Raw genomic sequence first — 18,000 nt, 5'->3', positions numbered from 1 at the left:
GCTTAGCTAAATTATGGGCTTTGGAGTTAAAAAAAGAAAAAAAAAAGCCTGGAATTACTTACTCTGCCATGTTCTAGCTGTGTGGCTTTAGGCACATAACCTCTATAATTTTCATTACCCTCAGTTTTAAAGTGGGTAGAAAATTACTACTTCACAGGGCTCAGGCAAATATTAAAGCTACATAATATATTTCTGCGATGGCTGATGCTGAGACACAAACTTGACTTTGAAGATATTCAGATCGATGACACAGAACGGTTGCTGCCTATTTCTCTCTTTGCAAGTTAGCCCTAGTGAACTCGCCTTCTAAAATCTTTTCCCTCTCTGACAAGCTTTACGATAATACGGGGAGGGAAAAAGAGCGCAGTTTATCCACAAGTCAGAAGAATTTTCAAAAGTACAAATTAGCTTGGCATGGTTTACAAATGCAAAGCCCAGCCCACCCACAGGTTTAGTGCAAAAGGTGCAGGATCTAGAAAACTGCATTTCTTTCTTTTTTTAAGTAACAAACTTTAAAATTTATTTTTAGTTATTTATTTATTTTTATTAAATGTATTGGGGTGACATTGGTTAATAGGGTCATATATGTTTCAAGTGAACATTACTATGATACATGATCTATATATTGCATTGTGTGCCCATCACCTAACATCAAATCATCTTCCATATATTTGGCCCCCTGTACCTTTCCCTCTGGTAACCACCATACTGCTGTCTCTGTCTTTGAGTTTCAGTTTTATATCCCACCTGTGAGTGAAATCATATGGTTCTTAGCTTTTTCTGACTGCCTTATTTCATATAGCATAATATTCTCAAGCTCCATCCATGTTGTCACAGATGGAAGTATTTAATCTTTTCTTATGGCTGTGTAGTATTCCATAGTATATATGTACCACATCTTCATTATCCAGTTTTCTATCGAAGGACACTTTGGTTGTTTCCATGTCTTGGCCACCGTGAATGATGCTGCAATGAACATAAGGGTTCATATATCTTTTCAAATAAATGTTTTTGAGTTTTTTGGGTAGATTCTCAAAAGAGGGATTGCTGGGTCATATGGTAACTCTATTCTTAATTTTTTGAGGAAAAGGCATACTGTTTTCCACAGTGGTTGTACCAGTTTACATTTCCACTATCAGTGAATGAATATTCCTTTTTCTCCACACCTCTTTAACACGTATCACCTCTCTTGTTCATAGTATTCACTCTAACAGGTGTGAGGTGGTATCTGAGTAGTTTTGATAAACCGTAGGTGAATGGGCAAATAATTTCTGACAAAGGAACCAAAAACACACATTGGAAAAAAGAAAGCCTCTTCAATACATGGTCCTGGGAGAATTGGAAAGCCACATTCAAAAGAGTGAAATTAGATTACAGATTATCCCATTGTAAAATAATTCATTCAAAAGGGATCAAAGACCTAAATATAAGATCCGAAACAATAAAGTACATAGAAGAAAACATTGGTACTAAACTTATGGACCTTGGTTATAAAGAACATTTTATATGACTTTGACCCCAAAGGCAAGGGAAACAAAGGCAAACATAAATGAATGGACTATGTCAAACTAAAAAGCTTCTGCACAGCAAAAGAAACTGACAACAAAACAAAAGGCAACCAACCAAATGGGAGATGTTATTTGCACACAACAGCTCAGGGGAGGGGTCAGTATCCAAAATATATAAACAATTCATACAACTCAACACCAAACAATGAAACAATCCAATTAAAAAATGGGCAGAGGAACTGAAGAGACGCCTCTCCCAAGAAGACATACAGAGAGCCATCAGATCTGAAAAGGTGTTCAACTTCACTAGCTATTAGAAGTCTGCATTTCTAGACAGCACCTCAACTAATTCTGACATACAAGGGAAGACACGAACATGTAATACAATTTTTGAGAGAGAGTTAAACCCACGATTTCCTTTATGAATTGTGACAGCATGAAAAATCTTCATAGCAAATTGTAGAATGTCTTCTAGGCAAAGGACATATATGTGAAACGTGATAGTGTGCATAGGATTTTCATTTATAAGGTGATGGATCGTCAATCCCATACTGAAAAAATACCATTAAATATTGAGTTCCATAGCAGAATCTTTGTATTGTGTACTGGAAAAACTTCAATACATGGAGCAAAGCAATACAAATATTATTGGTCAGTTAAATATAGTGGGGTGGGCAAAATTAAGTTGAGTTGTATGTGAAACAGAGTTTATTCTTGCATTATTTATTAATTATTGTATTATGTGTTTGTATTGCAACTGAAAACCTACTTTTGCCTACCCCTGCATTTAATTAATATTTCCGGTGCTTATGTTCCCAATGGCATTGATCTTAGAAAGCTTATTTAAGGTACCCAGAGCACAGCTAAATGATGCTTCTATCTGTTCTGTCACTGTACATGCTTTCTATGTCTATATCTTACTTTATTTTACCAATTATTGTAAAATTAATACATGCTCATTAAAATTTAGATATGACTGAAACATGCTAAGTAAAAACCATATTGGGAGAAACCAAGATGGTGACATAGGTAAACACCAGAAATTGCTGCCTCCTACAACAACTTCAAAAATACAACTAAAAGACAAAATGGACATCATCCAGAACCACAGGAAGGCTGGCTCAGTGGAAATTCTACAACTAGAAGGAAAGAGAAAAGCACACTGAGACTCAGAGGAGGTGCGGAAGTAAAGTGCAGAGGTACGGAGGCACACGTGGAAAGGGCTGGCAACTGAGGACACGGTTGTCTTTTTCAATCGGGAGGGAGTCTCAAGCTCCAGACTGCTCTGAACTCCAGTTCCAGGAGAGTCTCTGGGGACCCAGACTCATACGGGGAGAAACTGGACTGTCTGGCATCGGTCGGAACTCGAGGGCAGCTTTCTCTCAGAGGTGCTTGCAGCGATTACTGGGACACTGAGACACGGGGCCTCGTAGGGTAGGACTGAGGAGCAGCCATTAGCTGCTTGCTCCACCCTGTTGATCCCCCAAGACCCCGCCCCACCCAAGCTGTGCACAGAGGCTTTTGCATATGAAAGGCCTGGCCCTTTGCAATCTGAAAATTACCTAACAAACTGCAGCTGGGCCAGACAGACCCAGAACTTCCAAAAGAAGGCCCAAGGCCCCAAGCAGCTTGCATTGCTTCACAGCTGGGCCTCATCTGGGCACCTCCAAACCCCAAACAAAGAAGAGGAATCTGCAGATCTTTCCATAGCTCCTGCTGGGTAGCCTCAGGCAGAGGCTAAATTAGCACCTCCTTAGAGATCCAAGAGCCAGTGTACCCAGTGGTCAGAGTGGGACCATCCAGATTAAAACTCCTCAGATCCATAAGGGACACACTCAGGGGGCAGACTCAGTGAGCACCAAAGCCCCACTGAAACAAGTCTTGCCCCAGAAGGGTATCTCCAGCACAGAAGTTCTCCCACTGCAGACACAGCTGATTCTCACAGCCAATTGGCCTGGAGGTCAATTCCTCCCAGTGATACCTACAACAATCAAGGCTTAACTACAACAAGACTTTGCACAAAGCCCACAAAGGGGTGCACCAAGAGTGTCCACCTTAGGTAATTGGGGAGGCTGAGCCACTGGGCCCTATAGGACACCTAGCACAGAAAGCCACTCTATCAACACAGGGAAGCATAAAAAATGCGGAGACAAAGAAACAGGTCACAAATGACAGAAATGGAGGAAAGCAAACTACTGGATATAGAGTTCAAAACCACACTTATAAGGTTTTTCAAGAATTTTCTAGAAACCGCCGATAAATTTAGTGAGATCCTCAAGAAATCTAGTGAGACCCTCGAGGTTATGAAAAAGGACCAACTAGAAATTAAGCATACACTGACTGAAATAAAGAATATTATACAGAGTTCCAACAGCAGACTAGAGGATCACAAGAATCAAGTCAAAGATTTGAAATACGAAGAAGCAAAAACACCCAACCGGAAAAAGAAAAAGAAAAAAAGAATCCAAAAATATGAAGATAGTGTAAGGAGCCTCTGGGACAACTTTAAGTGTACCAACATCCGAATTATGGGGGTGCCAGAAGAGAGAGAGCAAGATATTGAAAACCTATTTGAAGAAATAATGACAGAAAATTTCCCCTACCTGGTGAAAGAAATAGACTTACAAGTCCAGGAAGCACAGAGAACCCTAAACAAAAGGAATCCAAAGAGGACCACACCAAGACACATCATAATTAAAATGCCAAGAGCAAAAGACAAAGAGAGAATCTTAAAAGCAGTAAGAGAAAAACAGTCAATTACCTATAAGGGAGTACCCATACGACTGTCAGCTGATTTCTCAACAGAAACTATGCAGGCCAGTAGGGAGTGGCAAGAAATATTCAAAGTGATGAATACCAAGAACCCACAACCAAGATTACTTTACCCAGGAAAGCTATCATTCAGAAGTGAAGGTCAGATAAAGAGCTTCACAGATAAGAAAAAGCTAAAGGAGTTCATCACCACCAAACCAGTATTATATGAAATGCTGAAAGGTATCCTTTAAGAAGGGGAAGAAGAAGAAAAAGGTAAAGATACAAATTATGAACAACAAATACACATCTATCAACAAGTGAATCTAAAAATCAAGTGAATAAATAATTTGATGAACAGAATAAACTGGTGAATATAATAGAATCAGGGGCATAGAAATGGAGTGGACTGACTATTCTCGGGGGGGGGGGGGCGAAGAGGTGTGGAGGATGCGGGAAGAGACTGGACAAAAATCATACACCTATGGATGAGGACATTGGGGGCGGGTAAGGGCAGAGGGTGGGGTGGGAACCGGGTGGAGGGGAGCTATGGGGGGAAAAAAGAGGAACAACTGTAATAATCTGAACAATAAAGATTTAATAAAAAAAACACACATATCTCCCACCTCATAATTTCCCTCAATCTTTGTATGAAAAACTGCTTACAATTTTGAATGGGGTGAGATATTTATATTACATATACAAACTAAGCATCTTATATTTCTTCCTTATGTTCTCAAAATTCAAATAAGTCAAAAGCAATCAGGGAAATGTGAAAGCCCTGCCTGCTCTGCTTGCCTATTGCCACTGTCACTATGCATCTTTTCTCCTAACCCCGTAAGACGCTGTGATCATCGTAGCGACATCTATCTAAATCTATGAAGTTACATTAATTTTGAAAAAAATGTGAGCTCTTATGGAGCCAATTCATCATCCAGCTGTTCACTGAAAGAAATCATAATTAGGTATTGTATTAGCCTGTGAGTGGCACCCAGGAAAATGGATTCAGAGGATAAGAGGGTCTGATTAGGATTGAATGTCTATAGATGAAGGGGTGTCAGATACACTACTTTAGAAGCAAGGATCAGAAAGGTGGTAATATTTGGACCAGGCTTTCAATCCTGGATGCACATTATCCTGATTTGGAGAGCCTGCAAACACACATACACACACACACACACCAATGCCCAGAGCATGAAATTTTGACCAGTGGAATAGAATGGAGCATTCTACAAGGGTCTGGTTATCAGAGTCCAAATGCCTGTGGAATTAAACAATGTTCTCCTGTTTATGTTCTGGGAAAGAGTAACTAGAAATGTGGACCTAACATGTTTGAAACACCTTGGATAACTGTCCTTGTTATAGGAGATACAGTGCACATTTGCACATTCGCCTTTGACATGCCCTGAGAGATCCTGTAATTGAGAATCCTGTTGAACTTTGTTCTGTTTTCAAGCCCAGCCTTTCCGAAACATACACATACAACAAATATATTTTTATTTTTTAAAAATGTTTTTAATTGCCGAAACCAGTTTGGCTCAGTGGATAGAGCGTCGGCCTGCGGACTGAAGGGTTGCGGACACATCCACAGTGGGAGATGTGCAGGAGGCAGCTGATCGATGTTTCTCTCTCATCGATGTTTCTAACTCTCTATCCCTCTCCCTTCCTCTCTGTAAGAAATCAATAAAATATATTTTAAAAAATGTTTTTAATTGATTTCAGAGAGTATGGGAGAGGGAGCGAGAGATAGAAACATCAGTGGTGAGAGTCATTGATTGGCTGCCTCTTGAACACCTCCTACTGGGGATCCAGCATGTGCTTTGACTAGGAATTGAACAATGACCTCCTGGTTAATAGGTCAATGCTCAACTACTGAGCCATGCCAGCTGGGCACAAATATTTTTTAGTTGAGCCAAGCCATGCCCTAGGGACTGTGGATGGAAGGCCCTGAAAGGTCCCCAGTTTAATGGAGTTTTGTCTTCTACTGTGATAAGATAAACAAATTAATAAAAAACAAAAGAAGATCCCCAAATAATGAGTAATGTGAAAAATAAAACAAGAAGATAAGGTGCAGGGGTGTCAGATACACCACATTAGAAGCTAGAATCGGAAAGGTGGTAATATTTGGACCAAGGCCTGAAATGACAAGAGCAGCTGGTCGTGCAAAGACCTCGAGGGAAGAACCTTCAGAGAGGAATGAACAGCCTGCCTGAGCCTGGCTTGTTCAAAGAGATCTAGCGTGGCTGACACATAATGGAGGTTGTTGCCAAAGACTGTATGTTTGATATGGAGTTTGGATTTTGTTCTAGGTGGTAACAGAGGCAGGGGGAGTGATGTTATTTAATTTACCTTTAAATACCTTACTGACTGCTTGGAGGGGAAGAGATTTGGGATGGGGATGGGGATATGGTGACAGGGAACAGAAGAATAAAAAAGTCAGGAAGAGGCCATTGCGGTGGTTCTGGTGGCATGATGCTTTGTTGGTCACAGATGAGATGAAGAAAGATGCCCAAATTTTTGATACACTGTGGAGGTGCCATCACAGAACTGTGTTTGTAAGCCTGGGAATTGGGCACATGGGGTATTGGTGGTGGTGGTGGCAGGAAGCTGATAATTGACTGAAAAGGCGAATCAAATCAAATTAATCTGACTGTGAAACACTCAGGCTGTTATTTTTATTTATTAGAAAATATTTTGGTAGATGCTGATAAAGGGGTATTTCTGAAGTAGAAAGAAAAGTAGGCAAACGAAGAAACTCCCTGGGTACTGGTATTTCTAATGCATTTATTTGCCTTTGCCTGTGTAATCTACATGAGGTTGACTCATTTGTTGATCCCGTTGTGGTAATAGGGCGATGTATCATGAGCCTGAAAAAGGTGGTAGCATCATCCCTTACTTTGCTTCTACATATGCTGATTGTTAAAGTTAAATAAGAGGAGGAGGAGGAAGAGGAAGAGAAACAAAAATATAATTTTTTTTAGAACAACTTTTGTTTCATCCTAACTTTTTCCTCTATGGAGCCTTGCAGTATGCCACATAGGAGAAAGTGAAACCTGCTTACATGTTAGGGGCTGTGGTGTGTGGGTTTCACAGGTGAGCTGTGTGTCAAGTAGGTGCATTGCGATATTGTAGGGGGAACATCACTCCTGATCTTGCTGTATAATAGTTTCTTGTTTATTTCTCTATCTTTCTGACCTCTAATTTCCCCACCTACAATTTGACTGTGCTAGCTTAGCATCATTCTCAAGGTCTTTTTAGCTTTCAGATTCTCAAGTCCGTAAGTCTAATTACAGGTCTTTCCAAATTATTATTGCTTGCAATTTCCCTTAACGATTTTTAATGTGCTTATCCAGCAGTGTGGTGAAGTTTAACAACCCGCTATTAGAGTGCAGTTCTGACTTGAATGTTGGGTGATACATTTGTTGATGTTAATGAGTAAGATGAGAAAGTGAAACAACAGAGACATGGCATAACCTTACCCATTCATCAATGATGTGAGCTACTTCTTTGCTGATCTTGGATTTTGAATACTGATAGAATATTTTCTTAAGTTTTTGTGCTCTTTACAATGCTTTAAGTTTAATGTGCACGTTAGAGAAACAACACTCATCGAGGTTATCATGGTTAAATGGTGGCTTAATGGGAATGGTAGAATTTAAACTCTCTGAATATAAAGAAAAATTTAGGCAATAGTAACGTCTGTGGATGGGGAGGCATTGGGACATAACTGAGAATATGATATTCTTAAAGAAGTTAGCCATTGTTACAGTAAACAAGCAAATTAGACATTGCTCGCCAACATTCAAGGTGACAAGGTGAGATGGATATGCTTTGGGTACAATCATTTGCTTCTTTCCTTTTTTTTCTAGGGATTTTCAGGAAATGCAAATGCAGACAGTGTCGTGTACTATAGACTCCAGCCTTCGATCAAGGCCAGGTTTCTGCGCTTCCTCCCTTTGGAATGGAACCCCAAGGGCAGAATTGGAATGCGGATCGAGGTGTTCGGATGCGCATACAGTAAGTGTTCATCCAGCACGCCGAAATAGCTATCAGAGGAGAGGTTTGAAAAGCCAAACTCCATGCAGAAATTGACTTTATAGATATGTAAAGAGATAAAAGAACGATGTTTCCCCTTCTTATTGAATTTATTGAGGTGACACTGGTTAACACAATTATACAGGTTTCAGATGCACAATTCCACACTCATCATCTGTACACTATTGTGTGTGCATCACCCCAAATCAAATCTTCTTCCATCACCGTTTATCCCCCTTTACCCTCCTCCACCCCCCCCCCCCCATCTCCCTCTCCCTGGCAATCCCCACAATTGTATATGTCCATGAGTTTTTTCTCTTTTTTTCTCAATCTCTCCATCCCCCAACCCCACCCCCTCAGCTGTCAGCCTGCTCTCTGTCTATGGGTCTGTCTTTATTTTGCTTGATAGATAGTTCATTTTGTTCATGAGATTCCACATATGAGTGAAATCATATGGTATTTGTCTTTCTCTGACTGGCTTATTTCACTTAGCATAATGCTCTACAGGTCCTCCATGCTGTCACAAAAGGTAAGATTTTCTTCATTTTTGCTGCTGAGTGGTATTCCATTGTGTAAATGTACCACAGACTTTTTTATCCACTCATCTACTGATGGGCATTTGGGCTGCTTCCAAATCTTGTTATTTAAGTGAATAATGCTGCAATGAACTTAGGGGCACACATATTCCTTTGAATTAATGTTTTGGGTTTCTTCAAATATATTCCCAGAAGTTGAGTTGTTGGGTCATAAGGCAGTTCCATTTTTAATTTTTGAAGTAACTTCACACTGCTTTCCACAGTGGCTGCACCAATCTGCATTTCCACCAACAGTGCATGAAGGTTCCCTTTTCTCCATTGTTTGTTGATTTATTGATCATAGCCATTCTGACAGGTGTGAAGTGCTATATTGCCCTGGGCAAGGGAGATAAGAAATAAACAAATGTAACTACATCAAATTAAAAAGGTTTTGTACAACAAAGGAAATCATCAACAAAATGTAAGGACAACCACTGAATGGGAGAACATATTCACATCCGATAAGGAGTTGACATCCAAAGTTTATAAAATACTTACAAAGCTCAACACCAAAAACCAAACAATCCAATTAAAAAATGGACAAAGGATCTGAATAGACACTTTGCCAAAGAGTACTTACAGATGGCCCATAGACGTATGAAAAGATGTTCAATGTAACTAATCACCCGAGAATTGCAAAAAGGAATTTTTGTATGTCCCTACATGCTAATACATCTTTTATATTTTAAATCAGAAATGGAGCATTTGCCCTGGCCAGATGGCTCAGTTGGTTGGAGCATCATCCTATACACCAAAAGGTTGCAGGTTTGATTCCTGGTCAAGGTCCATACCTAGGTTTAGGGTTTGATCCTTGGTCGGGGTGTGTATGGGAGGCAATGGATGGATGTTTCTCGCTCTTTCTCTTTCTCTTTTCCCCCATTCCTCTCTTTAAAATCAACAAACATATCCTTGGGTGAGGACTGAAAATTTTTTTTAAAAGAACTGGAAACATTTTAGAGATAGGAAAATTGATATAGAGATAAGTATACATACATGTTTGTAGACATATGTGAATCCATTTATCTAAATCTACTATGATTGACTAAATCCCAGCTTTCAGACATTAGAGCTCCCCCACTCCCACTGGAACATATTTGGATGTTTCATATGGGCACCCTGAATTTCATAAAAGAGACAGTGTTCTATTTAGTATAAGCTTTAATCTTTAAGAGACCAAAGAATGCTTTTTTCTCCAGCTTAAAAATAATACACAATGCAACTCACTTATGCTTCGCCCTCAGCATAAATTCATAGAAAGGATAAAGACCTCTGCCAAAATATAATTTGTGTTTGAAATACTTTCACATAACAAAGATAGAAACCACAGATTTCACTTAGTCTCCTCTTAATGAAGCACTTTTATTATGTCTTTTTGTGGGGAAGGCACCTAAGAGTTATTGATAGCCCACCTCAAGCTTCCCCATCCTGTGAGATGCTCCTGTATTACAGAACAATGAGTTCATTAGCCTGATCTACCGTCATCAGACGAGCAGCCTGAGGTCTGGAGAAATTGAGTAATTTGCCCAGCGTCTTACTCGAGTACACGAAGAAACCAGAAAAGAATCCAGGACTGTTCAGTTCCACTCCATCATCATTTCTCCACTAAACCTTTATTTTTTTAGCCACTAAAGCTTTCTTCACCTATATGTTTTCATGTTGGGATATAAGTTAAGTTGGGTTCTGGCTCACGTTATTTACGTGCAAGGAAGGCATGTCATACAGAGGGCAAGCGGCTTGTTGAAGTTGTCTCAACTGTGTCAGATGGAGAACCCATTTGTACATATTGCATAGGCCTCCCTGCTGCTCAGTGACACTCCCGGTGTCCACCTCTACCAGCAAGCATTCTGTCCCTGCCAGAGCCTACAGGATGGTAATCGTAGTGTTGATATCAAGAGTAATAATTAGGCCCAACAGGCAATGCTCAGTGGTTGAGCATTGACCTAGGAACCAGGAGGTAACGGTTCAATTCCTGGTCAGGGCACATAGGGGCGTGCAGGAAGCAGCTGATCCCTCATCACTGATGTTTCTACCTCTCCCTCTCCCTTCCTCTCTTAAAACAAAAAAAAATATATTTTAAAAAAGAGTAATAATAAGAATCACAATCGTACTAATATTAATAGTATTAATTTTTATCTCTCTAAAAGTAACAAAATTTTCTTGAGTGCTTATATCTGCACTATATTAAGCAGTTGGTTTATTATTCAGAAAATGTCCAGATAAGTATCATTACATAACAACTCCAATCCCCCAACTTTGCAAATGAGGAAATGAATGCCTAGGGAGGATGACTTGCTCAAGCTACACAGATAGGCAGGGACAGAGCTGGTGTGCAGCCAAGTCCACCAGCGTCCAGAACCTGAGCTCACTCAATGCTCATGTTCCCTCCAGCTGCTGAATCATAGTGATGAGCCCTGGGCAGCTTGCTTCTCACCATCTGCCCAGCTTCCTGCTGGTTTTCTTGGCTTCAACAATCAGCTTGGCCGCTCCTGTTATGTGTTAGTTCCTCTCTTCACAATTGTCACACTTCAAAGAACCATCCCTAAAATAATATCCCATCCCCGATTTTGGTTCTGGTGCACAGAACCCAGTCTGTCTTATTTGTCTTTGGATCACAGACGTTAGCACAGCTCATGCCACAGGATGGACAATTTACAAAACAAACTTCAAAATGCTTCAGATTTATAGTTACATTCAGAGTCTCCACCTTGCAGAATATTTATTTATCGCAGTATAATGATAGCTAACAGTTTGTGGAGCGCTTACTCTCTGTCAGATATAGTTTTTATAGACATTCAAATTTAATCCTAAAAAAAAAAAAACCCATTTAATGGAGGCTTAGAAATGTTGAGTAATTTTTTCAGTGTTACACACTTAATACACATTCAATCTAGGATGTAAATTCATCATTAGTTTCACAAGACTATTGAGGCTGTTTTTCTAAAACTGAAGCAACACTCACACGGTCCGTTTGGAAGTAGCTGCTGAGGTACAGGCTCCTTTGAGTTCGCTGCGGACATATGCTTAATGATAACTCAGATCAGCCCCTCCCCCCTTATTGATCTGGAACCCTGGGGATATTCTTTTCTCTGGGACTTCACTTGCCATCTCTTGGAGTGAGCACAATGTTCACATCTTTAGTCAGCCTTCTTTTTTCATTGACCCACAGTCTAAGTAGCAACACTGGGAGCCATCATGTCTTTAACACAAACATAAACACATATGGTTAAACAATTTGATAGGATTCAATGTAAAATGACAGTTTTATAATTTTGGGTAAAAGAGAAGAAGTAATAAACTTAATAGAAAACTACTCTCAGAGATTACCTAAAATAACCACAGATGGGTTGGCTGTGGGTGCTTTATGGGATCCTATTTGATAAAATTGACTTCACTTCCTCATATACACCATAGTCACACTTATTCATAGCATCAGCCTTACAGAATATTAATTTACTAAAGCATGATACTGTATAAACATCATTTATTAAACAGTTAATACGTGTCAGATACTATTCTTTCTAGGCATTTTCTGATTTACTGCTAACAGCATAAGGAAGTAGAGCATGAATATTACCATTTTATCCAGGAGTAAGAGGAGACAAGCAGAATTGTTGGCTGTGCGGGGCCTGTGGCTTTCTCTGGGCCGCCCAGTGTAGAAATAGATGGGGCCATTGGCTTCCCCTTTCCTCAAGAAAGAGCTGCAGGTGTTACCAGCACAAGAACACAGCTGCAAGGTTTTGTCTGGAATAATCCAGACCTAGGATCAGGCTGGATTTTCTTCAGATGTACCAGGCCATGCTCCTTCAATCCCTAGAAAAAGAAAAGCAGCGTTGGGAGGTGGGCGGGGCCTCTCTCCTGAGCCACAGTCAGGGGACACGGGTCTGTGCCAGCAATTAAGTGAGCCTCCTAGGAGTGTGAGGAAGGCCTGGAGGGTTGCATGCCAGCTGCCAGCCCCTGTGTCTCAAGTGTCCTGACATGGGGGGCGGGGGAACGTGAACCTTAGAGAAATACGGAACCTTGTCCAGGATTACACCGCCTGTGTTAGATCTAGGATTTAAATTCAGATCCATTGCCTTTTAAAGCCGGTGCTCTTGACGACTAGATGAATCATACATGCATTCTCCTTTTAAGTATTTTTTGACATTTGCTGAAAGAGAACTCTACTAGGTATTGGGTATATGGAGAAAATCTAAAATAGTATATATATTATGAATCATTGTTATAATATTTTTGCTTTCTAATGCTAGGTTTAGTTAACACAATCCTTTCACTCTCCATAGCAAAGTATAAACACAACAGTATCTAAATTGCTACAAAGTTACAAAACCCCAAATGGAAAATTTATAGTACTGACTGTACAATAAAAGCCAAGAAAGCAATGTACATGTTGCTAAGATAACCCCCAAGGCCACTGTGAATAACAGCCACAACAGGGGGTCGGGGGTGACCCTGCAGAGCTGGCTGTCAACTTGCTCACCAATGAGGGGGTGGAGAGAGAGAGAGAGAGAGAGAGAGAGAGAGAGAGAGAGAGAGTGAGAGAGAGAAGTGGGAGAATGTAGGTGCGTATGCATGAGTATTTGTAAAAACAGAACCATTATGGCAACTAACATGGGGTGTTTGACCTTAAGTCAGAAAAGGCAATGTTATAAAAATTGGACACACTCAATGCAAATTAGTGTATGTAGGGTGTGAGGAATAAGTGATTGATAAATTGAGATTAGTATGAGAAAACAGCACTAGGTTTTGAAACTGAAACATAGATATTTCACATGGGAGGCTGGGATAGTCCAAATAGGAGGAGGGTGTACCCCAGTCAAGCTCAGGAACAAGGATTGCTTGCAGTGGTTCTCAACCTGTGGGTCGAGACCCCTTTGGGGGTCAAACAACCCTTTCACAGGGTTCGCCTAAGACCATCGGGAAACACATATAGCATATCAGATATTTACATTACGATTCATAACAGTAGCAAAATTACAGTTATGAAGTAGCAACGAAAATAATTTTATGGTTGGGGATCACCACAACATGAGGAACTGTATTAAAGGGTCTTGGCATTAGGAAGGTTGAGAACCACTGGCTTAGAGGGTCAGTCTGTATTTGAGAATGGTCATGCAGACTGAAATGAGGGGTGCAGATTGGAGGCAGCAGATCAGTTAGACCCCTGAACTTGAGAAGTGACAATAGAGCCTCAAACGAGAGGACCAGGACTCAGAAGAGAGGGTTCTCTTGACGTGCATCAGATGCAAAATATACTGAGGATATTGAATCAAGAGAGCTTAGTGATTGTCTGTGAGGGGCACTGAGTCATCAGATTTGAAGACCTATCTGGTAAGTAGTACCATTTACTGGGAGGGGGCACAGGAGGAAAAATGAGTTCCGAAAGGGCACAGGAGAGCTAATTAACTCCACTGTTGACGCAGTTGAATTCAAGTGCCTGTGAAATTGGAAGGTTGGAACTCTAAACCCTCTGGGTTGAAGGTATGTAATTGAAACCTACATAAATATAATTTCTGTTATTAAATCATAACATTTCCACTTATTCCAGTACTGTTAATAATTAAAGTATGAAGTGGTCTGTTTGAATAACTACTCATGTTTTTGAAAAGCAGAAATGCATTTCTAACATAATTAAACCAGAGACTTTATGCCGTTTTCAAGTAGTGTGTGTTTTTATGCCGGGCTCCCCTTGTGCCTGACACATGTGTTTGCTGACGTGCTGGGTGGATGCGGGTCCTCTATGGACATTGCAGGGGAAGTGGCTGTTGTGAGAACTGCACACTTTTACTAGTATTACCCTCTGTTCCAATGAGTTCGAGCAGTAACTTGTTATGAAGGAGCATCAAATGAATGGAAAATCCATATCAAAGAGCATGTTCTACTTTCATGTCAGTAAACGTGAAGTTGTTTCCTGAGTAATGAGAGAAGCAGAAGCTAGGTTTTTTGGATTCAAAGGGAAAACATAAATTTCAGATGTCTTAGCCATAGCAGCTCCCCACCTGTTTACAGATCTAGACAGGAGATGTGGGTAAGGAAATAACTTGTGGAAGAAAGAAAAAGAAAATGTTTGATGATAAAGAAATACTACTCTACTAAATGTCCCAAGGAAAGTCAGCGATGGTAAACAAAGGCAGAGGAAGGAAAGAAACAGGGTGAGCATGAGTGTGTCTGTCTGAGATGTCCTGAGGAAGCACCATTAGGTCACAGGAGATCATGTTCTTTAATTAGTGGTAAATTGCTGAGACAATTGCACTTAGTAAATTCTAAGTTCCTTTTCTCTGGTTTTTAGGTAAACATTCTCATCTTGCAATCCATGGTCTTCCCTTCCTCATCCTCAACAAAATAAAAACATCAGCTGTTGAGCCATACTGAAGTAATTTCCATTTCTTTCACATAACATAATTTTAAGATTTTTCTAAGGAAATTGCCATACATCCAACTTTCATTCCTCTACCTAGATACTCCTTTTACTCATCACCTTTCCTCAGCATAGAAATCACTGTTTCTGACAACATCTCTGATCCTCCACATTTAGGTCAGAGGACATGTCCCACATCATGCTCACCTTATTCTCTATTGTAACTGGATGTTCCTTTTCGCTGTTAGTCTTCCGCACAAATGAATGAATGAGAGGAGGTGGCTTGATGAGCTCAGGAAGGTTTTTCCCATCATCCAAGTGGTATATGCAGCCTGGTAAAGACCAGGCATAGAACACAAGGAGAACTGAGGGAGGAGATTAGAAGAGAATAAATATAGAGAAGTGTTAAACTGTGTTTATTTTCTTAAATGCAGACTGTTTAAGAGAACATTATGGATTCTATTTAATAAATAGCATAACAAGTCAATAATTACAAAACTTGTGTTATCTTTTTAAAAGTAAGAATATGCATTTTAAAATGTAAAAATATTGAAAGTTTTGACTACTTACATTAATAGATTTTAGTTTAGAAAACATATTAAGAAATGTAAGAAACTGGCATAAAAAGTACAAATATTCACCTGAAAAAAAAAAAGCTGAGAGAACTAGGTAACAGTCTTCTCATTTCAGGGTGCTAATCTCTCATACCACATGTCCGGTTAGGAGAAAAAATGAAAAGCAGTAAATTTGTTAGATTCACTATAAAGAATAGTTATAATGGAATTTAATATCTATTTATTAATATACTTACACAGGTTAACTGCTAAAATCTTGACCCAAGTGAATTAAACATATTCCTGTTCTCAGGTTGTTTATCAACTAATACTGTAGCTGAGGAATCCCATTGTGTTGTCAACATTGACAACAAAGATAGATTCTGGTCAGCTAAAATAAAAGAGGATAAATTCTCATTCTTTGCAAAGTTTATAAACTGAAGATTTTACTTTAATGATAAGAGAAGTTATGTTAAGTTAAAATAAGGTTAAGTATCATAATACCAGAAAATAAGGAAACTGAAAAACCCATTAGACTTATGTCAAAAGAACCAACTGATGAATCTCTCACTGACCAAAGGTGGAAATATTTTAGCATCAATAAGGACAGCACCTGCAGTTTTGAAATATATTAAATATGTTTAAAGAAATGGGCTCATGATGATACTAAAAAATCTCATTGGTCACTTCTGAGAGATATGAAGGAGCCATCTCATTATTTTGAAAACGAATAAATGTAAGGAAAACATCAAACATTTATTCTACTTTTCCAATGTATCCCATACCTAAAGGTAACCAAATAGAAGACTAGAGGGAATTTATCTTTTAAGATATTATTCCAGGTAATAAATAAAGAGTAATAGAATTAGTGCATGCCCACTTTTGTAATTCTAAATATTAATAGACCAAATCAATTATTATAATAGTTCATAAAAAGACAATTTGCTTTTCAGTACCTGTCATAGCAGAGTAGCTTTTATTGGACTGTCATGCTGCCCATAGCAATGATAATTCCTAGATAAAATATATATTTAAAAAACTGTTTCAGGGCTTTGAAGTTCAACTTAAAACCAGCAGAAACTTGAGAAGACTTGATTTTTGAATGAAGGAAGGTATACTCCAGGAGATATACATTGAACCAACTTGTTCCTAAAAACACATCCCAGTTTGCAAGACATCATATGCCTTTACTAGACTGTGGAGACAGAGGTCAGAGTTCAAGGTGGCCAGAGTGGCTAGAAATTTAGATTGGAATACTGAAAAGGAGGGAGTCAGAGAGGTAGAGACTCAACTCATGCATACAAACCTCCGGTGAATCTTTGGCTGATTCCTAAGATGAGCTTCCAAGAACGCTGGTGAAAGCAGGAACTAGGGGATTAAAGTTCTGAAGATGTCAGAATCTTTCTAGTGCTGGAAAGACCACCTTTGGAGTTCAAGTCCTGCCAATTTAGACAGACTTGCTCAATACCTTGGGCTTTTAACTGAAAAGTCAGAAAGGCATTGCCTTAGGAGTAAAGACCACACTTGATGACCAGGTGTTATGCCCTAGGGCTGAGGACAAACCAAAATAGACCTGTCCCAACAAATCTTAGAACCAGGCTTTCACTGGGTCAAGGTCATCTGCCAGGGGTTCGGCTCCCTGAGGACCTCTTCCATTTACTTCCTGCCACCACCATCCATCCCTCCTCAGTCTCTTTCAGCCTGTCAACCCTCCCCCTTAGCCCCTCCCCTCTTGTCCTTTCCTGACCCTAGACATTAACATAGGTGGTCATCTACTCAGCTGAAATATCACTTCCTCAGAGATATCAGCAATGGACAACCTAATGTAGATCTCTCTATTCAAGTCTCTCATACAACCCTGTCCTTTTCACATCATGCTCCACTTAAAATTTATAATTATATATCTATACACATGGGATGAATTGCCTGATGTTTTTCTTTTCCTTTAGATTGGAGGATCTATGAGGACAGAATGTGTTCACTGTTGCAACACCAGCTCCTACTGTAGAACTTGGTCTAGTACCTATTTGTTAAATTGATAAGTTTAGAAAAATATCTGATTATCCACAGAATAAACCATAAAATTAATAAAAATATACAACTTACAAATTTATTATAGCCATATAATAGCAATTGATTAAAGGAGAAATATTTCTGAGATGACCATATGGAATTTTGAATGTTATTGTTAGATGATAGTACAAACCTTAATAATTATGAGG

The 18,000-nt window shown here is 39.5% G+C and overlaps 1 protein-coding gene across 1 annotated transcript in view; it reads left to right on the top strand.

Moving 5' to 3' along the window:
- The window catches only part of CNTNAP4 (contactin associated protein family member 4), a 239,836-nt gene that overhangs the window by 121,426 nt on the left and 100,410 nt on the right, over positions 1-18,000 (top strand). The window contains exon 4 of the mRNA XM_070398223.1: positions 8,129-8,276. Coding sequence (XP_070254324.1) covers positions 8,129-8,276 — 148 coding nt within the window. The remainder of the gene's footprint in view (positions 1-8,128; positions 8,277-18,000) is intronic.

Source organism: Myotis yumanensis, unplaced genomic scaffold, assembly GCF_028538775.1.
Source record: "Myotis yumanensis isolate MYYU_CA2020_CCGP unplaced genomic scaffold, mMyoYum1.0.hap1 SCAF_18, whole genome shotgun sequence".
NCBI lineage: Eukaryota > Metazoa > Chordata > Mammalia > Chiroptera > Vespertilionidae > Myotis > Myotis yumanensis.
The sequence above is the reverse complement of the archived record's forward strand: the minus strand, read 5'-3'. Positions and strand labels throughout refer to the sequence as shown.